Source organism: Phoca vitulina, unplaced genomic scaffold (genome assembly GCF_004348235.1).
Source record: "Phoca vitulina isolate PV1807 unplaced genomic scaffold, GSC_HSeal_1.0 scaffold6, whole genome shotgun sequence".
Taxonomy (NCBI): Eukaryota; Metazoa; Chordata; class Mammalia; order Carnivora; family Phocidae; genus Phoca; species Phoca vitulina.
This window is the reverse complement of record NW_022589709.1, coordinates 16,427,430-16,454,792: the sequence shown is the minus strand read 5'-3', so window position 1 is coordinate 16,454,792 and position 27,363 is coordinate 16,427,430. Positions and strand designations below refer to the sequence as shown.

The window sequence follows — 27,363 nt, the reverse complement described above, 5'->3', positions numbered from 1 at the left end:
ATGAAGGGGCTCAAGGCTTTCAAAAAGGGTAAATGACTCCCTTACAAGTCCTATACAGAGCTACTGTTTCTGGGTGTATGACATCCTCTCCCCCTTCTTCAGGTCCCAGCACCCGGCTTTTCTTCTAGGAGAACTGCCCCCACACCCACCTCCCAGTTCCACTGATTACCTTGAGGAGGAGGCCTTAACTTGGCCAGTCACTGTATCGCATCCTCCTGGCAATGGAGAGCAATGAGGCTAAACCTTGAACTTTAGCTAGACCTTGTAGGAAAGCAGCTGTCCGGCTAGATTTGTTAATCTGGTGGGATGAGAGACATGGGAATGGAGCTGCTGGTGCCCCCCCTCCCCCCCCTCCAAAAGGGAGCCCAGCTGAGGATGATGCTAATAAAGATGACAGCAGGGCAAGAAATAAAGGCAGGCCAATATTTCAGGTGCTGTTCATTGGACCCCTGCATCAAGCCAGCCTTACAGGCAGTCGTTCCCCTGAATTTTCAGTCACATGAGACATTAAATTTTTTTTTCCTTGCTTAAGCAAGATTGAACTGGTTTTTGATACTTAAAACCAAAGATTTCTGACAACATAGGCCACAATGCCATGGCCTTGGACTGGTGTTGCTTATTTGGTCTGACCAGCCTTCTACCACTGGGCAGAGGAAGGACAAAGGGGCTATATGACAGTGACCACTACTGCGTTGTCTGTAAGAGGGACAGAGGTGCCTCAGGACATGGGGCCTGAACTCCAGAGCTCCAAGAAAGAGCTTCTCAGAGGAGCCAGGGAGAGGAGGGGGAAACTTGGCCATACCTGCCTCTCTAACTACTAATTCAACAGAATGTCATTTGCCTGGGCTCAGCCCCTTCTCTTTGGCCCAGAGGAGCATCTAGAGAAATCACAGGTTCTCAAGATGGCCCACTCCGGGATCCAGCAAGGCCATCCTGGTCCGTGCCCCAGAGAATGGTAAACCCCAGAAGCCACAGTACAGCCTTGGGGGAGAGTGTGCCCTGCAATATAGTTTGCTTGGGTGGGGGGGCTGGTGGCGCCCGAGTCCGTCAGTGCAGGAGCTGCTAGGGAACAAGAAACCAGACAGATCTAAAAATGGGGCAAGTGAAAAAAGAACAATGGAGTGATTCTTTGCCCAGTCCCATGCATGTAAAACTCTACTTTTTTTTTTTTTTTTTTTAAATACTAAACACCAGAGTGGTGCCTATCTGGGCAGGGGAAGGGGTGAATGGGAATTTAGAGTAGGGGCTGGGGGTGAAGTAGAAAAGTCAAACAAGAGAAGGGGCTTTTGTGGTCCAGGGATGACCCCCATGCCTTGATCTGACACGTCTGAAGAACTCAGCTCGGCACCCAGCAGGGAGGAGAAACAGGCGCCCGTGCAAAGGTGACTGTTGTGGTCACAAGCCTGGCTATGCCCTGGGATCACCCGAAGAGCCTTGAGAGATCTAGATGCCTGGGGGCCACTCCCTGAAGCTCTGATTGAATTGGTCTGGATACAGCCACGGCTGAGAACCACTGAACTAACGACAGACGACAGACGGACGCATCTGCGTTCTAATCCTCGCTCTGCCACTCACAGACTTGGTGGTTTTAGGCAAGTCACTTCCCTTCCCTGAGTCCTGAAGTCTTGGGGCTAAATCCCCTGTCTTGAGGAGAGAATGAGCAGGTCACAAGAGAAGGCACACCAGACATGGGGGTCTGCAGCTGGACCCCCCTGCAGGAGGATGCTGGGCTAGGAACATAATTGCAACAAGTGAAAGAAATACATGAGGCCTATGAACCTTTTTCTTTCTGAGACTTAACTTTATTTAGCTCAAGTTCCAGGACAAATAAAGGGTCCCCCTGTCCCACAAGACAGGGGGATGTTTCTCAGATGAGGGGTGCCAGATAAAATCCGGGATGCCCAGTGACATTTGAATTTCAGAAAAACAAATGCTTTTATAAGTATGGCCCAAATATTATATGGGACATACTTGTACTAAAAAATTATTTTTCTGAAATTCACATGTAATGAGGTGTCCTGTATTTTTATTTGTTCAATTTGACAAGCTTACTTAGATGATACTTGAGCTTGTTGGTTTTCAGTCTTTATCTACTGGTCTAAGAGAAGTGAGGGAGGGGTGAGGGGTCTCTATTCTGGAGTTTTCCATTCTGGAGTTTCACAGCTGACAATCACTAAAGGAACTATGTCACCTCCTTGTTCCTTGTGAGGAAAAGGAGATCAGAAGGCTCTGGATTGCACAAACACTGGCTGCCTTGTATTTATCCACTTGGTACCTTAGACACCATCATTAGAAAGCCCAGTTCTAAGAATTGGGAGAGGGAGATCCCACTTAGGATGGGATTTCTGTGGTTCTCATGTTGCCTCACCCGTTGCCAGCAACAGTAGGGTATTTGTTGCCTGAACTCAAGCCAGAAAAATCATAAAAGCTTAGCTTTCTTATTTTTATTATAACTTTTTTTTTTTCCTGATCATGAGTCGTTAGTAACTTTGGTGGTAGTGGTGGGGATCACCCATAATCCCTTTACCCAGATGTCCCCGATGTCAATTTACTCTTCCCCTGGGAAGGAAACATTAAGCTTTGATCACATGCCAGAAACTGCCCCATTATCTCATGTAACCTTCAGAAAGAAAAATAACTTTATTGCCCTTTCTCATTGTAAAAGCACTATAAGCTCTTCACACATTTTTTTTTTTTTTTTTTGGTAAAGTAACTCATAGATGTATAAAGAAATGAAATTCACCTAGAATCCTATCACTCAGAAATGGAATTCCTTTGAATCTCACTTGTAAACCTGGTCCTGTAGCACAGGGCTTCCCATCAACCAGCACATCTCCAGCACTACCTGAAGATAAGGAAACTGAGGATCACATCTACCACGTTACACCAGTATTCCAGGGGGTTCTCTCCCTTTCCTCCAAGGGGCTTGGGGCATTAAAGGGGGCTCAGTAAAAGTTTGCTAAGTGAACAAATGAATGGGGGAAGAGTCCATGACTCCTCAGATTAAGTCATCAAAGGTTCCTTCCAGTTTGTATTTTCAAAAAACCCTAACCCACTTGTGCAAAATTACGGGGTGGATATGATTTCTTGGCGGTTACCCCAACACATGGGCTATATGAGGGAGCAGGTGAATGAGGTGTGATTGTTTCCCTGCTCTGAATAGAGAGCTCCAAAACAGAGTGACAGGAGATCTAGGAGGCTTTAGAAACCTACATCTCTTGGAGGTGAAATGCAAAACCTTCTATGGAAAACTTGAGTGTGGGGCAATGTGGTTAAAATGCCCAAGTAAGGCCCCAGCATAACAGGGTGGGTAGCTATTTGTAGTCTGGTCTGCCTAAGCCTGGAATTCAGACGTGTGCTTAGCCCCACATGCAAATGGGCAGAGATTCTGATTTCTTAGCTGTTATTTCTTGAGTACCTTCTATGTGCCAGGTACTGTGCTGTGTCCCTTTCATATACCCTCATGTCCCCCAACAAAGCCAGGAGGTAATGCTACCGTGAACCCATTTTACAGATGAAGAAACTGAGACGCATAGAGGTTTAGTCACCTGGCCAACCCCACACGCTGGCAAGTCGAGAGCCAGGTGTGGAACAGAGGTCTGTGTGACTCCCAACCTTCTACTCTTAACCACTCAGAAGTTCTGCCTTCCTTCTTCTGGGGAAGGAGGGCACAGCTGGGATGCGTGTCTTTTCCCTCCTTGCCCAATGGTGGCGTGGGTGGTAGTGGAGAGCAAGGAGCCTAGGCCAGAGTTTTCCCTCAAGGTGCAAGGCAGAAAAACCAGAAACAGCCCAGACATTCAGATCCAGCAGCTATGGTACATCTAGATCTTGGAATACTACTCAGCAATTAAAAAGGAACAAACCACTGATTCACACAGCAACAACATGGATGAATCTCAAAAATAATGTGCTGCGATAAAGCAGCCAGACAGAAATGCATATATACTGTATGATTCCATTTACATGAAGTTCAAGAATAGGTGCAACTAGTCTATGGTGAAAAATCAGAACATGGGCTGCCTCCAAGAAAGAGGGGAACTTTCTTGGGTTATGGCTGGTGTGTAAATCCGACCAAACTCAAACTTAAAAAACAAAAACTTTAAATCTGTGTATTTACTGAAGGTAAGTGACAGGTAGGGCTGTGTCCAGATCCCCTGAGAAACCTGATCTCTCTTCACTTCCTCAGAAATCAAGGTTGGGCTGGCTCACATGTAACCTGTGAGTTCAAGAGCTAAGGCCACAAATACAAAGGTCAGTGGTTGCCAGGGGCTGGAGGTAGGGGAGAATGGGGAGTGACGGCTTAATGGGTATGGGTTTCCCCTTTGGGGTGATGAAAATGTTTTGGAACTAGAGGTGATTGTTTCCAACTGAATGCCACTGAATTGTACACTTTAAAATGCTTGCTTTGAAGTTATGTGAATTTTAAATCATTTAAAAAAGTAATAAAAGAGGGAAAAAAGGTCTCAAGGGCTTCTTCCCCAAAGATTCTCGCCACCAGGATTTTAACATTAGTGGCTGCCTCCTCTGTTAGAGCCAGGGCTAGCCTGGCTTGTCTGCCTGCCTCCCCAGTGGACCTTGAGCCCCTTAACGGTGGCCACTGTAGATAACTCGAGGACTGGGGCATAGATTTGATTGTTGAGTAAGTGGATGTGTGAGTGACTGAATGAATGAGCAAATGAATAAGTACCTGTGTGAATGACTGAATACACGAATGAGTGAGCAAACACATGCATAAGTGAGTGAATGAGTGAGCAAATGAACAAGAGAGTGAAGGAATTAGCAAAGGAATGGACAAAGACTGAGTGAGTGAATGAGCACAAGTACCTGATGTATGAGTGAACCTGAGCCAGGGCCTGGACTCTGGACCCAACCCTTGTGGGTTCCAGTCCTGGCTTTGCAACACAAGTTATTTAACCTCTCCATGCCTCAGTTTTCTCACCTGCAAAATGAGTATGGCGGGTTGTGGTAAAATAATAATAATAATAATAATAATAATAATGAGTTAAAATGTGTAAACTGCTTAGAACAAGGCTTGGCAAAGTAAGCCCTTCGTGTTTGCGAATATTAAAAAAAATACACATCCATGCGCACAGAGGCCCAGTGCCTGGACGGCGCGCGACCTACCGAGGAGCTGCACCTCGTCGGTGATGCCGTAGACGTCGATGAGCGCCCAGAGCGGGCCGCCCACGGCCACGCCGCAGTGGAAGAGCACGGGCTCGCTGTCGTTGACGCTGTAGAACACGCGGCCGTGGCGGTCCGCCCAGTAGGCCAGCACGGTGTCGCGCAGCGCCAGGTTCTCGGGCAGCGCCTTGGCCCAGTAGCCAGGCCGCGTGACAAGGTCGGGGCAGGCGTACTTGGGGATGTCCTGGGCGCTCATGAGCGATGGGTCGTGCGCCGTGAAGCCGAAGCGCAGCGCGCCGCTCCAGCCCGGGCGCACGGCCACCAGGCGCAGCCGCACCTGCTCGTACAGCCGGATGGGCCGCTGCGTGAACGTGACGCCGTTGCAGAAGCTGTTGCGTCGAGTGGCCCGGCGCGAGTGGCCATCCAGCCGCACGTTCTTGCCTTTCGCCTGTGCGTGGAAGCGCGGCGCTTCGCCCAGGACTGGGCGCCGCTCGGGGCCCGGGCCGCAGCACGGCCGGGTGGCCAGGAGGCGAGCCGGCGGGCTCGGGTCTGCGGGAAGAGACAGGCAGGAGGGTTAGAGCCCCTCAGAACTCCGCGAACAGGTTCGTCTTTTCATAGTCATTTGCATTTTAAATTCCATCTTAATTAGACCCGTAATAAACTTTGAGAAGTTTCCAGCTACCGCCAGCCTGCCCAAGGCTGTCACAACAAAGTCACTATGATCTGTGACTTCCCCTCCCATTTACCCATAGAAAATGAAGGCATTCTTTATAAGCAAGGTTGGCTTTTCTAGAACATGCACCTTGGAGGGTTCGTTTCTAAGGGAATTTTGCACCAAAGGACCTGGAGAATCTTGGGAGGGTCTCTTTTCAAAGGAGCTGGCTGCTGGCCACAAACTCAGGTGGCTGAGTGTTGAGGTGGGGGCTTCATCATTACCACCTGTCCTCCTCCATCCCAGGGGCAGTTCTGGCTCTGGCAGCCTGGGAGGTGGCAGGGTGGGTCATTACTGCACGAGTCTCTGCTGCTCATTCACAACAGCAGCTGAGTACAATTTTCGTGGCAAGTGCTTATAAATCGCAGGCAACCCCTGGCACACAGTGGTCTGTAATCGTGGCAGAAGAATAGCCACCTCAGGGAATGAGAGGCCACTGCTGGGACCACTCCTCCCACACCCAGCCATGGGGTTCACTGTGCTCTGGGCACGTTGCTGGGCTTCCATTAATACTGAGACCAGTGGGAGCGAGGGCAGGGGAAAATGAGAGATGTGAGGACAAGGCAGGCAAGCCATGGCTCCCCTCCCCAAGCCCATGGGGGAGGATGCCCCAGTTAGGAGGTAGAAAGCCATGCTGGGAAGCTGGAGGCCCCTCTCTAAACAGAAGCCAGTGATCCACAGAAGACAAAATACAAGGACTGAAGCCAAGGTCCTGCGTAAGAAAAACAAACAAACTTAAGGGACTTTAATCGTTCATTCATTTAACAATGTCTAGTGAGCACCTAGTGTGTGCAGGCACCATGCTAGGCACTGGAAATACAGCAGTCACCAAGAGGGATAAGGTTCCCACTCTGAAGGAGTGGGCATTCTGGGGCGGGGGGCAAAGTCAGACAAGAAGTAAAACACTCTACCTGGTGCGAGGCACCACAGAGAAAAATGCAGTCAGGAAGTGGGGGGGAGAGAAGTATTAGGATTTTCACAGAGGGCCTCTTTAAGCGGTGACTTTTGAGCAGAGGTGAAGGGAGTGAGCCATGAGGGTAGCTGGAGGAAGAGCTTTCCAGGCACGGGAACAACACGTGCAAAGACCCTGAGGCGGGAATGAGCTGGTGTGGCTGAGAAACAGCAAGGCAGCCAGCTGGGGTGGTGTGAACAGGTGGGGGAGGTGGAGGCAAATGAGAGCAGGGCCCGAGCAGTGAGGGGTGGCAGGGAGGGAGGGGGTGCTGTGGTCGCTGCTTGTTTTTTCTTGAGCCAGTTTATCCTACGTGAGAGGGACATTATTAGGGGTTTCGGGCTGAGAAGTGGTGAGACCGCTCAGGCTGCTGTGTGGAGAGGGGACTATTGGCAGGGGGGTGGCCGAGGAAGCTGGGGGCTAGGGCAAGGCCACTGGATTATCCCAGGCACAGATGAGGAAGGCTGAGACTGGGAGGTGGGGCGGTACCTGAAAGGTGGTGAGAAGGGGTCAGATCCTGGATATGTTTCGAAGGTAGTAGAGATTTGGAGTTTTAAGGTTTTAATGAGAGATGAAACATTCCGTGTACTTGCTTTGGATGGTTAAAATATAGTCAATAAATAAGACTAGTAATGGATACTTGACGGGGAGGCAGAGGTGGTGAGGAGGGATAGGGAGATACTAGGGTTGGATCCTGGAGGGCAGGGGCTTTTCCATTTCCTCTTTGATTCTCCCGTGCTCAGCAAAGGCCAGTCACACACCAGGCACTTGATAAAAGCCACCTGCCGCCTCTGTTATGTTAGAGCTAGAGCAGACCTCAGAAATCATCTCTGATAAGCCCATTTTACAGGTGGGGAAATGGGCCCAAAGAGGGATGGGGGCCTGCCAAGTTCAAGGTCAGTGGGCGTCTGGGCAGGCCGCCTCTGAGGCAGGAGGCAGAAGGGCAGAGGTTACTTTCACCCAAGGAGGATAAGGAGAGCACTCTTTGGCTTATAAGCCAGCTTGAGCTAGGTTTCTGATCTTTGCAGCCCAAACTGCCTTGATTGGTAGGAACCTTGTACAGGACAGCAGGGAGAGGGAACCACAAAGGGCTTTCGCAGAGCAGGCCCAGCACTGCCTGGTAGGGAGGGGCCCCCCAGGCAGCACAGAGGGTGGACCCAGAGCCACACTGCGGGTCATCTCCAGAAGCACAAGGATAAGAGCAAGGGCCCACTGGAGAGCTATTTTGGAGGACAAAAATCAAACAAGTCGGGGAAATACGACCCGGTGTAAACCATCAGGAGAGGCCGCCCAGGGACCAGAGCCCACGTTCTCCATGCACGCTGTAGCCTTGTGCAAGCCACCCAGCTTCTCTGGGCTGCAGCTTCCTCCCGTGTCCACAGGCCAAATCCTCCCCAAGGTCCCCACAGCTGACACACTCTCCAGGGAACATTAAATATGACCACAGATCAAAAGCCCTTCTGAGCACCAAAGCTCACAAGCCACGGTTATATGATTACTTTCCTCTCCCCCTGACATCTCTGCTGTTTCCCCATCCTTCTCTCTCAACTGGAGAATTTCTTTACCAAACAGCTTGGGAATCCTAAGTAGATACCCTTTCAGAGCGACCTGGCGGTTGAAATGAACACTGGCTGGGGAGACACACTGCTTTGTTCCTACAAGGGGAAGCTTCCTGTAAAACCAGCTATATGTTAGGACAAAACACAGCCAAGTGACCTGCGAAGTTTACATATTTGTTAAATCTTGATTGTACGATCCAACTTCCTTCAGGGAGCGAGGGATAAGCACTCTTTCTACCCCCTCAGAGGCCAGTGTCCTGACATGAGGTAGAAAGACCAGAGTGAAAGTATCTAAGAGGATGTGTTATTTATACAAATTGAAAATGCTTAAGATGAAAGAACAGTAATAAGTAATCTCCAAATTGTACACCACCAACTGCTTTTAGCTCGGCTCAGGGAAAGTGGCTTCCACAAGAAACAGAGAAATGTGAATGCGGGCCCCAGGGGCCCCGCAGAACATCCTAGTTCAGAGATGTTAACGGAAAACCCGCCGTTTAAACACCACAGCCACGTGATAGAAAGTTCGGTGAGGAGGAGGAAAATCCCTCCTTTTTCCCTACCTTCACAGCCTAACTCACATGGCATTTTCCATGGTCTCTGCGCGGCCCTTATCCATGGAAGAGCCCCTGGCTGTGCCCTCCCTGTGCGCTATGCCTCATGCCAGAGGTCTTCTGGGACATGGGATTGTAGCTACTTCTCAAAATCCTTCACCTGCAGGATTTTCTAGGCGAGAAACAAAACTCCAGGCAGCAGAGACACTTCCCCTCAGCTGCGAGAAGCAGTGTAGAGATGTCAGCCCAGCAATGTCTGATCCCAAACCAGCGTTCTTTGCTCCAGTCCCAGCCTGTTTCCACAAGCGGTGCGGAAGTACTGAGTACTAAGTAGTCCTCAGCACCTTTTCCAACTTCACTGCAGTCAGAGCCTGCATCCAGTTTTGCTTCCTGCCTTTTTGTTTTCTAACTCAACATTACATAAAAAGCATTTTCCCCACATGGCTCCTGAACACTCACAGTGCTTAGGTTTCTTGGCTGCAGAATATTCCATCAAGGGCCACAGTGTCCCCCACCGTTCCCCTCCTGGGGATCACTTCAGCTGTTCCCCCAAATGGCCAAGTCTGTGGGCACAGAGGTTCCTAGCTGCTGCCAGCAGCACCAGATTCAAACGGGCACGCTGTCACTGGTGAGAAAACCTTCTGCCAGGAAGAGGCCCCCACGCCAGGCCAGGGAACAGGCCCCAGGCCCCTGTCTTCCACCGAAGGCTGAGCACCCGCTGGCCTTGTGAGGGTGCCGCCTATGGCCAGGGAGCCCCCTCCTCTTCTGGCTAGGAGTCAGACCTGGGGACTCTAAGGACAAGGCAGGACGGAGGGGGTGTTGTGCAGTGGCAGCCCAGGAGACCTCTGCAGTAGCCTAGGAGGGAGCAGGAGACATTCCTGGCCCAACGTCACAGTTGACCAAAGGCTGCTCCAGCCCTGCCAAGACCAGAGGGGAGGGTCTTTCCAGCGTTTCGTCAAGGAAGCAATGCCTCGACTCTACATGTAGGGGCAGAGATTGAGGGGGGTGGCACTGAGTGGCTGTGGACAGTTAGGGAGGACGGGACTCTATTCTGACTAAATAAATGTTGTCACTGCCCAGCCTTGGACAAGTCCTTCGGTTAGACAGGTGGACATGAGAGCAGCTCGGGTGGTGGCTCATGTGTTTTTCCCGCATCTGTGCTTTAGAACACACCTCGTGGGCTCTGGGTTCGAGCCTGTGCTTTGCTGCTCATTTGCCTGGGGGCCCTGGGCAGCCACGTCACTTCCCAGCACCGCAGTTTTTCATCTGGAATGGCACGTGACCTTAGACCCCTGTCTCGGGCTGCTGAGAGGCTGGGAGAGCGTAGAGAGATCGGGCAAAAATCCTGGCACATAGTAGATGATCACCAAATGTTCATTTCCTTCCCCGTGGGAACAGCAGATCCAACTCCTGGGTGAGCCCTTCACCTCCATCCCTCCCAGAGTTTCATTTCCTAAATGAGGCAGTTAAAGAGAACATAGGCTTGGAGTCAGACAGATCTGGGTTTAAATTCTGTTTTGTCATCTCATAGCGGTGTGATATTAAGGTCCATGCTTAACTTCTCTGGGTCTCCCCTACAAAACTGGCAGGAGTCCTCACTACCCTGCAAGACCGCTGTGAGGAGTTTTGAATTTGCGAGGTAAATCCGTCAGACACGATGCGTGGCACGTAGTAGGTGTTCACTAAACACGTGGTCTCTCCCATTAGTCACCTTACTTCGTTCCTTTGACAAGAAGGTTTCTGATGTCCTTTGACATCAGAGACGTCTACTTGTAGGTCTGGGGAAATACATCTGGACATGTTTCTCCATAGAGGGCTGGTGACCTTGGCCAGGAAAGTCCTCTTGAAAACCCTGGGGTGGCCTTCCCTTAGTGTCCGAGGACAGAAGCCCATTTTTAGGACGCCGCAGCAGCATCCCAAGTGTGCCTCGCTCATTGCCCCAGCCCGGGCTCTCCACTGATATAAAAAGAGCCTGAGCAAATGGCATCCACGGCCAAGAGGATGGCAGGAAGCAGCGCTCCAGCTTCTCTGGCCGCCAAGATGACAGCCTCCAGCGTGCTGGCATTCAGCAGATGGCATCCTGGCTGAAATTTGCAGCAGGTTCCGCTCCACAGGGAAAGGGACTCGCCAGCCGGGAGAACGGTCTATTCTGTACCCTCCTTTCACACGCAGCCTATTACTGAGCCCCTTACGGGCCGGTGAGCGCCTCTGTTTATTCGATTTAGTCTTCGGTCCCAAAGACTAAAGGGTAGGTTTTACCACCTTCGTTTTCCAGAGGGGGAAGCCAAGGTCGCAAAGCTGGGCGGTGGCAACAGAGGGCCAGGCCTGGGCCCTTCCTCCCACACCCCACCCCTTCTCCAAGGCAGCCCCCTGGAACCATTGGGAGCAGGGGTCGTGGCCCTTGTTAAGGGCTATAAAAGCTGTATAAGCCTTTCTCCCCTGAAAAATACCCACACTCTGTGCACACAGTTTGGCATACAATTTCGGGGGCTTCCTGGACTCACACACCCTCTAACCTCAGACAATGCACCTCTGGTGCGAAGTCGCTGGTTCAAGTGACATTTGCCCAGGTCCACAATTCAAATCAATGCTGTTGGCAGTAGGAAGCAACATGGTGTGTGCGTGTGTGTGTGTGTGTGTGCGCGCGCACGTGTGAGCCTGTTCTTTAGAGAGGAAAACGCAAGGCTGGTATTGGCAAGGCTTCCCTCCACCCAAAGCAGGACAAGAATATCGGTCTTCTCTGGCAACAGGAAGTACCTTTGCCATTGGTGGGTTTGGAAGTGGGCTAGAAAAAAACTAACCAGCCTTCCCTCACCTCTGCCAAATGGGGCAGTGACGGGCACCCAGGAGACAGACGCCAGGGGACTGGGACTTTGTTCTCTGCTTCAGAGGCCTGGTAGGCCAGCACCCAGGATGGAAAGGGGCCAGCCCACACTGGAAACTGCCACCCTGCTCCTCCCCGCCCCTTTTCTTTGCAAACAAAACCCGGTCACCCCAGTGCAGCCGGGAAGGCCCCGCGCTCCTGTCAACAGTTACGAGGAGGCTGGGGAGGGAGGCCGGAGGTCACGCGACACTGCTTGTTGGGAGCAAGGCCCACTCCTTCCAGGCCTAAGTGGCAGCCCTCTTGGCTCAAGTGGGCTCAGATGCGCCGAGTTCCCAGGGGGTGAGGTCATGCCAACGCCCCCTCGAAGTGTGCTTAGTGGAGTCAAGATTTCCTAGCCCTTTCTGACCCTCTGCTAGGCCCCTTCACTGAGGTCTCTTCCTGATAAACTGCCCCAGGAAATTCGCAGGTGCCAGTTCCCAGTTAGGGCCTCACTGCCATAGTGGGGCGGGGTGGGGGGAAATGTGCCCTCATTCTTTCTCAAGCACATCACTTCCTCCTTCATCTGACATTTAGGGAGCGTGCACTCCATGTCAGGGCCTGCACTGCTACAGGGACCCATACGCTGACAAGCCACACACGGTCCCTGCCCTGTGAGCTGAGACCGGCAGAGGGACAGACACCGACACCAGGACTGTGCAGGGTGGGTGGTGGGGAGGGCCCGGGCCATGGGGACACATCTCAGAGCGGCCACTCTACAGGACTGAGGCAGAAGTGGCTGGGAGGATGATAGGGATGGAGAAGTGTGTTTGATGCGGAGGGAATAGCATTTAAGGAACTAGAAGGAGTGTAGGGCAGAAGGGAGAGGGGAAGCTGGAGCCAGAGTCCGGGGCTGCATCACAAAGGGTCTTAAAGGCCATGCAAAGGGGGTTAAGTTCCTCAAGAAGGCACTGGGGACCACTGAAGTGTTTGGAGCAGGGAGGAACCCCTGCGGATCCACCTCTCCAAAGAATGAGAGTCAAGCCCAGTTTCTTCCCATAGAAACTGTCCCTCTCTCTCTTCTCTGCCTATCAGAATGACCCAGCATAGCGGGAGTAAGAAAAACAGTTCAGGTTGTTTTGTTTTTTTAAAGATTTTATTCATTTATTCGACAGAGAGAGACACAGCGAGAGAGGGGACACAAGCAGGGGGAGTGGGAGAAGGAGAAGCAGACTTCCCGCTGAGCTGGGAGCCCGATGTGGGATTTGATCCCAGGACCCCGGGACCATGACCTGAGCTGAAGGCAGACGCTTAACGACTGAGCCACCCAGGCGCCCAACAGTTCAGGTTTTGAATGTTGCTTCCAACTGCTGGTCCAGTCCTGCCCCTTGGCACCTGCTTCTCCTCCAGGCAGCCCCTGGCAGCCGCCTGGTGATAAGCTGGCTGAGCCTGCCCCCTTTCTCCTTCTCTTCGCCTTGAGTGTAGCCTCTCCCCTGGCCTGGGTGGGGCCCAGCAGCCTGACTGCTCACTAACCTGCAGGGCTCCATCCCGACTCTTTGGAACAGCAGATCCACTGGTCCTTCTCAGGGCCAAAGCAACGCTGGACAAGGAAGCTCTCCTTGAACTCCGCTGTTCTGGCTCCTGGAGCCGAGGCAGTGTTCTTCGCAAGCCCCACTGCCGGGCAACGTTTGCTGACTCGAGGGGCGGGGAGCCCGCGTCTGCGGCACACCACGTGTGCGCCATGTGCCTGCCGTGCGGCCCATTCACCCCTCACCACCCGCTGCCGGCTGGCTTCCAGATGGCGACACCGAGGCCCCTCTCTGCACACCCTTACAGAGGCCCCCCGGCGTGTGAGGGCAGCGTCTGCATTCACATCTGGTCCTGTCTGACTCCAAAGGCTGCACCTCTCCTGTTGTATGCCTCACTCCACCCCAAGGTCTCTTAGGGTGCCTCCTGACCTGCAAGAAAAAAGCTAGACTATGTCCAAGTAGCTTAAGCCACCTTCTGGTAGAAGAGGTGGAGGGATGCCCTGGCTTGATCTCGGGGAGGGCTGGGGGGGGTGGATGTCATCAGTCAGCTTGTTTTGAGCTGCTCAAAGGCCACAGTTTGGCGGAACTCAAGATGAACAATAAGCAGCATCTAAAAAAGGAAAGCGGGTGACTGATTACAGCAGGGCAGGGATGGAGCCCCCGTGCCTCACGTCCCTAAGGCCCAGAAAAGGAATTGGGGGTGGGGCTCGGTCAGAGAGACAGACTTTCCGGGGGGCAGTGCAGAGACTACAACTGGCCCTGCGCTCACCAGACCTCCTGTGGTCCTCCTGGGGGAGGTGACTGCCACCAGACCCATTGCCAGTGAGACAGGGAGGCTCCGAGAGGTTGGGAGAGCTGCCGAAGGCCACACGGCCAGGACGCGGTGGAGTTAGCGTTTGAACCCAGACCAGCCTGGTTCACAAGACTAGGCAGAAGAATGCTCTGGCTGCTTCGGGCAAAGTGTAGAAGTCATCCCTGCACGGAAGGATCAGAGCACAGTGCCCGGCACACAGTAGGTCCTCAGCTAATGTTTCCTTCCCTGCCACGTTTGGCTCTGAGGCCTGCAAAGAAGTGACTCTGAAGGATGCCTCTCCCACTCCGCTTCCTTCTCTGAAGACCTAGCTTTCTCGTTTCCCTCCGCCGCCTCCATCATGCTGACCATCCTCTAAGAGAGTGAGGATTGAGGGTGCTGCAGGAAACCTGTGTGGTTCAGGTAAACAGCTGGGTCAGGATTGGACTCTGATGTGAATCTGAAATCCATGCATGCTCTTGAGCATTCTTCAGAATTGCTTCTCTAGCCAACCAGCGGGTACTTTAGATCTCTCACAGGGACCTGAGAGGAATAGGACTATTGGTCCTATTGTTCCTCCCACCTCCACCCCAGCCCCCCATTGCAGGAGCACAGATTCCTTGCCTTCAAGGGGACTTCTGGAGTCCTCGTCTTGTGTTGGGCTCAGACTTCTCATGGAGTTCCCTATTTATACCTCACTGCCTCCCTGTAAAGGAGGTACCATCATTATCCCCATTTTAAAGATGAGGAAGTAGAGGCTCAGAGAGGGACATGCCTTGCCCAGGGTGACCCAGGTTCGATATAGTAGAACTACTTGAACTCAAGGCTGCCTCCAAAACCAGTGCTCTTTCCATCACCTCTCTTGGGATTCCAGCCAAAGACCTCATCTATAATTGTTCTGGGAACCGGCACAAAGTTCTGGTCCCCAGTGTCCCATCTGCCAGATAGGAGGTAGGTTCTGAGCACTCTCTGGTCCTAGGAACAGAGCCCCTGGGGGACTTGTCTGCAGGGATGAAGGCCTCGGCCATCCTCAGAGTGAGGGAAATTCCGCTGTCCCATCTCCTGACCTTGAATTGCCCCGAACCTTGAGGGGAAGGGAAGCTCTTCTGTGGAGTGGAAAGTTACCAAGCAGACCCGGCTTGGGAGATGCAGGGTATGCGTGTGCCCACCCATCTCTTAAATCCATCATCCTTGGGGGAAAAAGGAAAGAAAACATGTGCCCAAGGGATAGAATTGTAATATAAACAATGCGTAATGTTGAGGATATAAACAGAATACACTTGTGAAGAGCTGTGGGCACCCTGCCGAGTGCCAGTACTGCCCCGGACACCCCCACCCCACCCATTTCCCCAAATGGCTTACTCATAAAAGCACTTTCTCCCCACTGCCCAGAGGTGAGGCAAGAGGCCAGCTGAGTCCCAGTAATAAGAATGAAGAGTGAGGGGCGCCTGGGTGCCTCAGTCTGTTAAGCGGCTGCCTTCGGCTCAGGTCATGATCCCAGGGTCCTGGGATCGAGCCCCACATCGGGCTCCCTGCTCAGCGGGGAGCCTGCTTCTCCCTCTCCTGCTCCACCTGCTTGTGTTCCCTCTCTTGTTGTCTCTCTCTGTCAAATAAATAAATAAAATCTTAAAAAAAAAAAAAAAAAAGAATGAAGAGAGAAAAAGGGACAAGGGTGAGCTGGGACTGATGTCCAAGGATGACTGTCCCGGACCCTGGTGAGGGCAGGTGGCTGCATCTTTCTGTGCCTCAGTGCCTGAGCTCTAAAATGGGCTGAAGAGCTTCCAACTTGAAGAACTGGCAGGAGGATGTTATAAATGAAAGACTGTGAAGGGGCCTGTAGGTGTTCAGCAGGTGAACACCGGAGAGCATTCCCTTAAGACCCCAGGGTCAAAAAGCACTTTAATGAACAATTCATCCCAGACCCATCTGATCCTCAGTTGCCGCTATGATGTCCATATCAAGTCCCAGCCGGGCTAAACACCAGTGCCACTCCAGCTAAGGGCACTTCCTCCTCACGCCCTCGTTCCACCTGCAGACTGCGTCCACAGTTATAAAGTTCTTCCTTTGAGCTGAAATCTGCCTCCACATGATGGCCCTGCACTGGTCATATCTGTGTTTGGTCCACGGTGCCCTTCCCCATCAGGTCTGCTCTCTGACCGCCGGGATCTGCAGAGAGCTCTCAGGCCATATTGCTAGGGATTCTCTGCTCCCCTGGGGATGACATGGGCCTCGCTTTGCTGTCTAGAAAGCCCTCAAGACATCAGCTGTCCCCTGAGCTGCTTTGAAAGGGGGTTGGAGATCTACACATCAGGCTTCGGGGACTATCGGCTGGGGTCCCCTCAGTGAGCCCCTAGGCCACTTGGAGACCGTCCCCACCCTGCCATGCCCAGACGCAGGATGTGAGACAGACACCTAAAGAAGTAAACAACCAAAACCGAATCTGCCAGGACACTTACAGATTTCTGCTTAATACCACGAAGGCTTCCAGTGCCAATGTGAAACAGTGCCCACCTGACCTCCCACCCTGACTCGGCAGGCATCCTCCCCAGACTGACATCCTCTCCTAGCAGCAATCGTGTTGCGCTACCGGAGCTGTGTGCCCTTGGGCAAGTTATTTTCCCTCTCTGTGCCTCTCTGTTCTCTCAGGAGTCAAAAGGGAGTAACAACAGTAGCTGTCTCCTGAGGCTTGTCCTGAGGGTCAAATGCGGGGACCTGCTCAGAATAGTGGCTGGCACAGACCGGCTGCGGGACACAAGTTAGTGGTTCTTCTCTGGGTCTGTCTCCCTCAGGAGCACAGGGCTCAGCGCAGAGCAGGGGCTGCTTCCCCAGTGAATTCATAATCATAACAGGCACCCCGTGTGAGCCCTTACTATCTGTCAGACGCTCCGCATGCCTGCGAAGTAACATCATCATCCTCTTTCTGCAGAAGGGAGAACTGAGCACAGACAGGTCGAGTTGCTTGTCCGGCTCCTAAGGGGCAGGACCAAGACGCAGCCATGAAGGGCCACAGCCTGTGCTGTTCCCAGCTCTGCCGACAAGGACAGCACGGCAGGGGGCCAGGACGCTCCTCACCTGCGGGTGGGTGTGGACGACAAAGGGCTCACCCGAGCCCCATGCCCTCGCTGACAGATGGGTGGCCACTGGCTGGCCCTCTGGGCGCCCAGGGCCCTGTGAGTAGCTGGGCTCAGGGGAGAGGGTGTGGGTGCACCGTGACACCTGCAAATGGCAGGTAGGGGTGACCAACCGCAGGCCAGTGTTCACCAGGCAGAAACATCAGGAGCCTGAGCCCGAGAGAGGCAGGAGGAAGGGGTACAGAGTTCAAGTTCACCCTTCTCCAGGGCAGGATTCCCAGAGGCCACCTCTACCTTTTGAGTTTCAAAGTCTACAGGCCTGGGGTGAGGTCGGGAGGGGTGAGGGATGCACCTTTCCTATGGGCAGCTTCATTCTGGCTGCTGTGGACAGAAGTGATTCATTTTCCCAGGACAGAGAAGGTGGGAAGATGCACCCGCAGGCAGGACATGTTGAGAGCTGGGGCTCAGGATGAGGACAAGGGGCAGTAGCCCCAAGAGGCCACAGGGCGCCGTGCCCTTTGGCGATGGAGGAGAAGGAGCTTTGGAGCTGGCTAGGCCTAGGGTCAGATTCCACTCTGCCATTTCCTGGCTGCCTGTCTCAGGGCACGTCTCCTTTCCCCTGTGAGCTCAGTTTCCTTATCTGTGGAATGGGAGACTACTGGAAGGCTGATCCTGACGGTTTAAAGAGGACGAACGAGATAAAGGGCCCGGTATGCGGCAAGCATGCAGAAGCTCTGAGCGCTCTACTGTAGGCCAGGTGAGCGCCTACTACCTACAGGGCTGTACCCAGGCCTCCTTCCTTTTCCCTCCCCGCTTGAAGCACACACCTGGCTTCTGGGCTTCTATTTTAAGCCCTCACAGAGCACAGCGAAGTACAGAAAGCCCTTTGGTCCAAAAGAGGGCAGAGCTGACTCTTCTTGTCAGTGGGGAAGATTAAACCGGGGAAGATTAGACCGTGCTTATGGCCAAGCCTGGTGAAAATGCTACGCCCCTGCTGGCAAGCTCGGCCCATCAGCCCAGCAGGGAGCGCGGCAGCTAAGAAATCTAAGCCTCCTGACTGCGGGCTGGCCTGCAAGAAACCATCCCCTCCTCTGACTTGGCCTCTGCCCACCGCTCGAACCCCACGGATCACCTCCACTTGCACTGGGACCCCCAGAACGCCACAGCTCCCCACGTATGCCCTGTTCTCCCTCCACTCAGGCCTCTGCACATCTAGCCCCTCTGTCTTGAACAGCTTTTCTCATTTCCTTCTCTTGGCTAACTTACCTGCTTTCTGGTCTCATCAGACAGCACCTCCTCCAGGAAGCCTTCCTGCATCCTTTTCTGGGCTCTCAAGGGCCCCCACTTACGGTAACTGCCCTGTCCTTGTTGGTCTTTCCCACTAGACCTTGAGTCCCTAAGCCCAGGCTGTGACCCCAGGCTCAGCACAGAGCCCAGCCTGGAGGTCTGGTGAACAAATGGAAATGGCAAAATGCAACGTGCTAAGAAGAGTCTTCTCATCAGAAATCTGGTGTCCCAGACAAAGCTGGAGAAGCCTTGGGAATTGCAGCTGTTGGTACACATGAAAGGGATGCCTCCCAATCAAGTCCTGGGTTCAAGGCTCATGATCACCTGGGACTGGGCTTTCAAGGCAGGAAGTGAAAGGCACCTCTCATCCGTCCCCATCCAGGGACCCCAGGGGTAGGTTCAAGTCCTCTCTTTCCACAGCGGCAACAATAACCATGACCATGAAAGCCCCAGCCATTGTGCTAAGTTTACCTGCCCTATTCCATTTAATTCTTGCCACCCCAACCACCAGGGAGCTACCCCTATCATCCCCACTTCACAGTGAGGAAACTGAGGCACACAGAGGTAAGTACCTTGCCCAGAGTCACTCTATTGAGCAATGGCTGAGCTGAGATTTGAAGCCGGGCAACTGGACTCCAGGATCTGTGTTCTAGACCCAAACACCAGACCTCCCGCTGCTGTGGACCAGCGAGTGGTCCCACCACAACTCTTCATCGCCGGGGCCCACGGAGTCCAATGCACACACATGCACACACAACCGAAACAAAGTCTATGAAGCAAAAATTCTCCTTACTACCTCAATGCACCGTATATTTTTTTATTCTATTCTATGTCATTAAGGATTTTTTTAAAAAGTTGGTCACGCATGACCCACAGTAGACAGACCAGTTGGTCTGGTGTCCAGGCCTTGTTTGGGGCCCTGGGCCCCTACCCCTCCCTCTCTGAGGCACAGGGCAGCCGCACTTAACCACCTAACCAGCTACGTGTCCTATTCTATTCCTGCATCCTATTCCTCTTCCACTAGAGGCCAGCTCCACAGGGGCCTCCGGTGGCTTCCATCCCATTCACAGCTGAACCCCCAGGGCCTGGCACACGACAGGTGCCCACAAGATGTCCGTTAAATGAATGAAGGTGCACACTCAGGAAAACATAGGGCAGGACAGACCCCAGAGTCACTCCAGCCTGGGCACATGGCCCCTAAGGACAGATGTTGCCTGCCTGGAAAATGGGACTAAATATAGCCCCTCTAAAGGGTTGTTACAAGGATTTAAAATAGATAACATGGGTAAAGCCCCTGACTCAGAGCTTGGCACAGACCAAGGTCAGCATACTTCCCTCACTCCAAGCTCCAGGATGCCTGACTATTGAACGAACACTAAAAAGGGCCATTGACTTGGTTAAGCATGGACCAACTTGATGATTAAACCCAACTGGCAGTTTGAATTCTGTCTCTTCTCCAACCAGAACTGTGGGTGAGCCCGAGAGGCGCGCTGAGGGAAGGGTGGCAATGTGCTGGTGAGAGAAGGGGCAAGAGCCCCGCCGCCCTGGAATTCCAACCTCTCCCAGCCCCGCTTGTTTACACTTTTATTTTTTTCCTTACAAACCCCAGATTAAGGGAAACGGGGCCCAGAGAAAAGGACCATATGGTATTAGGAATAAGACAGACCAGGGTCTTCTAAACCCAGCTTTGCCAATGCCTACCTGTGTGAGTTGGGTCAAGTGTTTTAACCTCTCTGTGCCTCATTCTCCTCATCCATAAAATGGAGAAGAATGGCACCTTACTTTGCAGTATTGAACTGCAACTAGAAAGAGAATGGGTAACGCACACAGTAGGAGCGTGGCAAATGTGAGTTTCCTTGCTGGCTCCTGGACACTTCTCTTTATAGGGCATTCGTCTGAATTTGCTGATGCCCTTTGTGAAGACTGCCAAGGGGCTTCCCACATCAATCATAAAGGACCCTCCCTTTCTTTGACATGTCATTATTGCACACAATAACATGACATATTTACTTTGGGGCACCCAACACATGTTGTCTGAACCATGGATTGGGAGGATACTGCATGTCGGAGGAAGAATGTAGAACTTTGGAGCTAAATCAACCTGGATTCCAATCCTGGTTCTACCAACTGGATGAGCCATGTGAGCTGGGATGAGTCATTTTATCTCTCTGAGCCTTGGTTTCCTTATCTGTAAATGGAGATGATGATCCCTACCTTGCAGGGCTGTTGCAAGCATTAAATTCATTCATTCATTCAACAAATATTTACTGAACATCTGTGTACTAGCCACTGCTCCGGGTGCTGAATATACAGCAGTGAATAAAAAGACAAAATCCTCCCTGGGGAGACAGGTGATTAAACAGCTAACTACACATATCGTGTGGCACATGGTGATCATGCTAAGGAGAAACACCAAGTGGGGGCGAGCAGGTGGGGCATGCCGGGGGCAGGGGTGATGGCAGGACCCGCACTGGAGCGGAGAGCTAAAGGAAGCGAGGGGGAAACCATGTGGAGGTCTGGGGGAAGAATGCTCCAGGCAGAAGGTTCAGCAAGTGCAGGAGCCTTAAGGAGAAGCATGCTTGGCATGTAAATGAAGCCACATATGCAGGAAGCCTGGCATGGAATCCAGGTGCTCAGCAAATGCCAGCTCTCTATTTCAAGTCCCATAGAAGGAACCCCACGCATGTGTCCTTTTCCTGAGAACGAAAGCACAAGGATTTCTACAGGGCAAGATTGAGCCAAGTGTTCTTTCAGCCTAAGATGCAGGCAACATGTGAGCTCTACGACTGGTTTTTGAGCCCCTGCCAGCCACTAGGCTCTGGGTTGGGCAACCAGGGATACAAGATAATTGAGACACAGTTTCTGTCCTCAGGCAGCCCTGAGGCAAGTTCTGGACAGGGGTAACGACAATGCATTGTGGTCAGATGAACAAGCCAAGCCTTAAGAAGGTATCTAGGTAGCAGAGCAAAGGGTGGGATTGGTGTGGGTGGTCAAGGAAGGCTTCCTGGAGGAGGTGACAACTAAGCTGAATTTTAAGAAATGGACTAGACAAGGAAGGATATTTCAAGTGTGGGGAGCATCACATACTGATCACAGAGTTGTAAGAAATGGCACAGTGTGTGTGAGAAACTAATTACACACAGGTGGGAAAACAATAAATGGCCCTTCATATTCTCAGCACAGCAACCTGATGTGTCTCAGGAAGTCCAGCTCTGTCCCCTTCCTCAAACTTAGGTCAAGCTTCAGCTCCAGTGGAGAATTTTAATTTTTCACACTTAGTTACTGCAGTGGGTAACAACCTTAACCCTCGGCTCCTAGCCCAGGTGGCCCAGTCCACAGAGCAAGAGCCCTGTGGGATGGACAATATATAAATCTCGAGCTATTTTTAGCCTGCCTGGCTGTGTCTGTCCCTTCATCCACCCTACGGCTGACCCACAGGTGGCAGAATGGCTTTTTTACTAGAACAGCATAAATATTTTTAATTAAGAAATCCTACAAAGGGGCCCATGCTGCAGCCAGGTGTCTGTGGCTGGGAGAATATCTGCTGCCATATTTGCCAACAGCCCTGGACACCTCTGGACCGGGTGGGTGGGTCCTTCCATCCCCACCCAGTCAATATCTCTGCTCATAAGAGGTGGAGGCCACTGGCCCAAAAGTGGACCTGGGTTCAGATCCCACCTCTCCCTCCGACTAGCTGATGACCCTCTCCTGGTGACTTTACCTGTCTGAGAATATGGGGGTTTTGAATGCAGTGGCCCTAAAGCTGCCCAGAAGCTTATAAACTAGGAGTTGGCTCCTCTTGCATAGGCCAGCCTTGGGCACATCCCGGGCACAGCATCATCCATTTTAAGACCCTCCAGAGGAAGAAACAATGATTTTTTGATATAAAGCCTAGAAGGGGGGACTATATGGGAGTGTTAGAGCACAGACCAGTGATATGTCTCTCTCCTAAAACCTCACAGTAAATTTGCACTGCAGCCGACTTGCTTCCCCACTGAGCTGGGCCTTGGTACTTTAAAAATACACACATCTCTCACTTTCTGCCTAAAAGATGCTACCAATGCCCAGCCTTAAGCCAAGATAAAGACTTTTTCTAAAGACTTGGGGTGTGGGGGACGACTGGGCAGGCAGACAGGGGGCCCAACCCAGACTCACCTCCTATTAGCAGTATGACCTTGGGTGAGTCATTTCTTCTCCTCGGAGCCTCAATTTCTTTATTTGTAAAATTGGGATAAACATCTTTACCACGAAAAGCTGCTTTGCATGCCGCCCTGGCCCTGGGGTATGCAAAATGCCTGACACAGAGCCCCCAGTGCAGTGATCTGTCACCCAAATCACCAGGTATTCTCTAGTAAGTCCTCCTCTGCCCCCCACTCCCACCTTCCCACCTCACCCCCATCCCCTTACTCTAGCCCCGGAAATTCTAAGGTGATGTTAACTAGGGGGCGATGCGTTCTGCAGCGGTGACTCCGAGGGACTAGAAAGCCCCCAATTGAGCGGACACCAGAGGGGGGCGCAGCCGGGGTGCGCGTGGGAACATGGCCAAACCAAGGCAGCATGTGCCGCGGGGGCGCTGGCGGCTGGAAATTGGGGTACCCCTGCAAGCGCCCCCCACTTTCAGCAGCAGCAGTCTCGGCACAACGGGTGGTTCTGGCCGTCGGAAGCCCTGGGGAGCCCGACTCCTGTCACCCCCCAGGGCGCCCCGGGCTCCCTCCTCAGCGCCCTCGGGCTGAAACAAAGGCGAGGGGGCGAGCGGCAGCGCCCCAGCAGCCCCTTCGCGCATCTGGCCAAGCAGGGAGAACGAGGACTGGGGTCCCCAAGGTAACCAGGACGCGGTACCCGTCCTCCCGGAGCGCAAAGCCCAGCCAAGCGGCGCGCGCGGAGCTGGGGTCCAGGAGGCACCGAAGACTCCAGCCCGCTGCGCGCCGAGGGCTCCAAGGGGGTGGGGTGGCTCTCCGGAAGTCACCCAGCGGGTCCCCTGGGGAGAGGAGAACCCCAGCGCCCGCCTCCCGGGCAGGGCTCCCCGGCGTACCTGGCAGGGTCCTGTGCACGGTGTTGCCCATCGCTGCGTCGGGGCGCGGCGTTGGCGGCGGCGCGCTCCGGGTGCACGGAGGCTAATAACGCGGTGGGCCGGGGACCCGGGCCAGGGTCGGGCCCCGGGGCATCGCGGCTGCACGGGCGAGCCGGCGGGCGGCAGCTGGGGCGGGCGCCTGGAGGGAGGCGGTGGCAGCCGGAGGAGGAGGCGGAGCCAACCGGCCCGAGCCCGCCGGCTCCGCCTCCGCCTCCCGCCGCCTCCAACCGCGCAGGGAGAGGCGGGGCGGCGGCCGCCGCATCTTTTGAAAGTTTGGACCGGGCGGCGGGAGCAGAACCGCCGAGTCTCCCGCTCTCGCCGCTCCCGCGCCCGGGGCAGGAAGACGTGCCGCCGGTTGGGTGTCCTCGGGGTGCCAGGCCTTTCATTCATTCCTTCCAACACTTCGCTAAGGCCTAGTGTGTGCCAGGCCCTCTTGCAGGCGCTGGGCCCCAGGGGGCCAAGCCCTCACCCTGACGGTGCACTAATGAGGGGTGCGGGGGGTGGGGTGGGGATGTACACGCAGGCAGAAGGTCGCCTAGGGCAGTGTAAAGGGCGGGGTGACCGTGGTGGGGGTGTGCTCACGGACCTACAAATAGAAACCTAGGCAGTATCCAAAGGTTGGGAGGAGGGAACATATTAGAATATTTATTAAGCGCATGCCAGGCACTGTGCTGGACACTGTAGGTAGAGACAAGGCATGTAAGTGGTGAAAACAAATAACAAGCACTTTATTATTTTTATTTTTAATTTAATTTTACTTTTAGAGTTTTGTTTTTTTTAAGGTTTATTATTTTGAGAGAGAGGGAGAGTGAGCAGGGAGAGGGCGAGCAGGGGGAGGGGCAGAGGGAGAGGGTGAGAATCTCAAGCCGACTCCCCGCTGAGTGGGAGCCCAAATGGGGGCTCCATCTCAGAACCCAGAGATCATGACCTGAGGCGAAATCAAGAGTCAGAAGCTCAAGAGACTGAGCCACCGAGGCGCCCCAAAATAACAAGCAATTTAGATCACACAATATAATGATCAAAGCCAACAAGAAAATAAGATAACTGTGCTATAGTAACTTTGGGGGGCTCAGGGAGAACCTGGGGCCATGGCAGCTCCATCTGAAGAAACAACAAGGAATCAGCCATGGGAAGAGCTGGGGAGCATATTCCTGGCAGAGGGAGTAACAGGTATTCCTCATTCACCCCACAGGTATTCTGAGCAGCTCTTTCCTGTACAAGAACCCAGACCAAACTCAATGGGAAGTGAAGCCTGCTAGTTCCTGCCTTCACAGGGCTCTGTTTTGCAGATTGGAACACTGAGGCTCAGAAGGTGCAATGACTTACCCGAGAAGACCCAATTCTCAACCAGTTTTTTTTTTCCAACTCTACTTTCCATGCTCTTGTATCCTTTATGAAATATGTGTTATTACCCCCACTTCACAGATAGGGAAACTGAGGGTCAGGGAACGGAAAAGAGGTGCCCAAGATGTCCCAGCTGGTAAGGGGCAAAGCTGGCCTGGAGCTATGTGAATGAAAGAGGGATATCTAGGACAGAACCGCCAGCTCTGTTTCTCCAGTGCCTTCTGCCTAGGATTCCTGACGCATCCCAGAGGGTTCTCATTCTTCAAGGTTAGCTCAAAGCCTCCACCTCTGGGAAGGCTTCTCTATACCCCACCCACCCTGACTCATGTACGTCTGCACATAAGGTTGCCTTGTATTTGAGTTACTGATTTCTCATTATTACAGGTGCTCTCTCAGTTACTTAATTTTTAAACACAAGTCCTGTTCGAGAAAGGTACATTGGTTCAAAACACCTTCAATCCATATGAGTTTGGGATGCATAAACAGGTCAGAATTATTACCTAAGAAGCCAAGGAAATTTTCCTCATGCAAAGCAATGTGGTGCAAATGGGACTTTGTGACTACAAGGGTCACAAAGAGAGGGTCACAAAGGGTGACTGCAAGGGAGATTGGTATAAACAGACCGTTTAAAGATCACTTTCAGAGCATCCAAGTAAGCGGCTGTGCTGTGCAGACCACAAAGGACATCTGCAGCAAATAAAGCCTCAACTGCCCCAATGTTATGCAGATGGTCCCTGTGGAGGGGATGCTGTTCGGTGGCCAACTGACACGTATATCTAAAAGGGCCGTGTGTTAGCCTCTTGGTCCCTGTGAATAACATCCGCTGTGGAGGGGCACCTGGGTGGCTCAGTCGGTTAAGCGTCTGCCTTCGGCTCAGGTCATGATCCCGGGGTCCTGGGATGGAGCCCTGCAAAGGGCTCCCTGCTCAGCGGGAAGCCTGCTTCTCCCTCTCCCTCTGCCCCTCCCCCCTGCTCATGCGCGCTCTCTCTCTGTTTCTCCCTCAAATAAATAAATAAAATCTTAAAAAGAAAAAAAGATCTGCTGTGGAAACTGAAAAAGCACCCTCCAACACACACCAGATGATGGGGACACTGGCATCAAAGCCACACATGAAGAGTTTGAGCCAAACAGTTTCTTGAAATTTGAGCGTGGACAAAGGCAGTCTTTCCAAATTAATGTTTTATGTAAAAATTATTTAAAATCTGTATGTCTCGCTAAAGAAAGAAATACTGTAAGTAGATGTCTATTTTATCTCCACCCTTTAAAGTTTATATTATTCAACTTTATTGTACATCTTCTCATTGGAAGAGAAGGGATTGCTCTTAACCTTTCCTTGGGTTGCCTTATATTTGTGCATGTATGGTCATTGCTCACCCCTCTGAGGTACGTCTGCACTTTGTCCTGTCCCTCAGTTATACCCTCAGGGCAGGTGCCATAGCTGTTACCCTTCCATTCACTCCACTGGCAGATGGTAAGCCTCCTGTGGGCAGGACCCGGGTCGTATTCATTTATAAATCTCCAGTGCTCAGAGCAGGACTGGTGTACACAGATGGTCAATACACCTTTGAATAAACTGATTGCAGAGGTGCATTGCTCTGAACTGGAAAAAGAAATGGCAGAAGAGAAGGGCAGGAGGGAGGATGGGTAGGAAAGAGCTGTGAAGGAATGAGAATTAGTTGGTAGTAGCCTTGGATTCTGGTGTGATCACTAGTGATATGGGTGGGGAGAAACAAACAAACAGAATAGGGGTCACATTCCCAGAAGTATAGTCTCTAAAACAAAGCAGGGGCTTGCTGCTCCAGCCATTCGAGGAAACGAAGCTTTGGGCACCGTACCTGAGAAGCGAGGCAAAGCTGGTCCACAAAGGTGGGGAAGGAGGCTTTGGGAGAGAGAGATCCCTGGCACAGGGGGTGTGCAAACAGAAGCAGGGGACAGGGGAAGCATCCTTGGACCTGGGCAGCAGCCTCTGGTCATAACCTCTCCCGCCTTTGAATTCCACGCCCCCCCACCCTTTCCCTTAACCACACCCAGAACCCCACAGACCGTGCTGCCCTCCTTTAGTACCAGGGCCCGTGCTTGGGTTGCCGGGGCCCCTGGGTGGGGCCGACTCTCTTGGTTGTGCAGTGTTGGCACAGCCTCCCAGGGCGGTGGGTATGGAGGGGAGGCCCTGGCCAGGTTTACTGGCGTTACTCCCACAGGGCATGCCCTGGCACGCGCTGCCCCATGCAATAGCAGGCAGTCAGGTGCACCTCGTAAAAAGGGCACACACTGAGCTCGGGGGGAGGATGTGTGAAAAGACCCCTTCTTCCAGGGAACCGAAGGGTATTTGCCTACACTCCTCCCCGCGACTCACTCAAGAACACAGAATCCAGGTTGCAATCAAACCACAAAGCTGGGTGTTTTAAATTGCTACAGGAAGGCTCTACCTTTCAGTAAACTCCGCCTATCAAACCCTCAGTTCCCGGCCCCAGCAGGTCTTCACCCACAACAGCAACATTTTTTAGTTCCTGGTTACAAAGCGCCAACCGGGGAGCGGGCACCAGGCTGTGCCCTGGGAGTGAGCCTCCTCGAGATCTAAC

At 52.8% G+C, this 27,363-nt stretch overlaps 1 protein-coding gene across 1 annotated transcript in view; it reads right to left on the bottom strand.

Moving 5' to 3' along the window:
* Window positions 1-23,567, bottom strand: part of NEURL1B (neuralized E3 ubiquitin protein ligase 1B) — a 40,699-nt gene extending 17,132 nt beyond the window's left edge. The window contains exons 1-2 of the mRNA XM_032403721.1: window positions 23,402-23,567; window positions 5,125-5,670 (exon numbers count right to left, since the gene is read on the bottom strand). Of these exons, the coding sequence (XP_032259612.1) occupies window positions 5,125-5,670; window positions 23,402-23,432 (577 nt within the window). The 5' untranslated portion in view covers window positions 23,433-23,567. The remainder of the gene's footprint in view (window positions 1-5,124; window positions 5,671-23,401) is intronic.
* Between the last annotated feature and the right edge of the window lie 3,796 nt (window positions 23,568-27,363).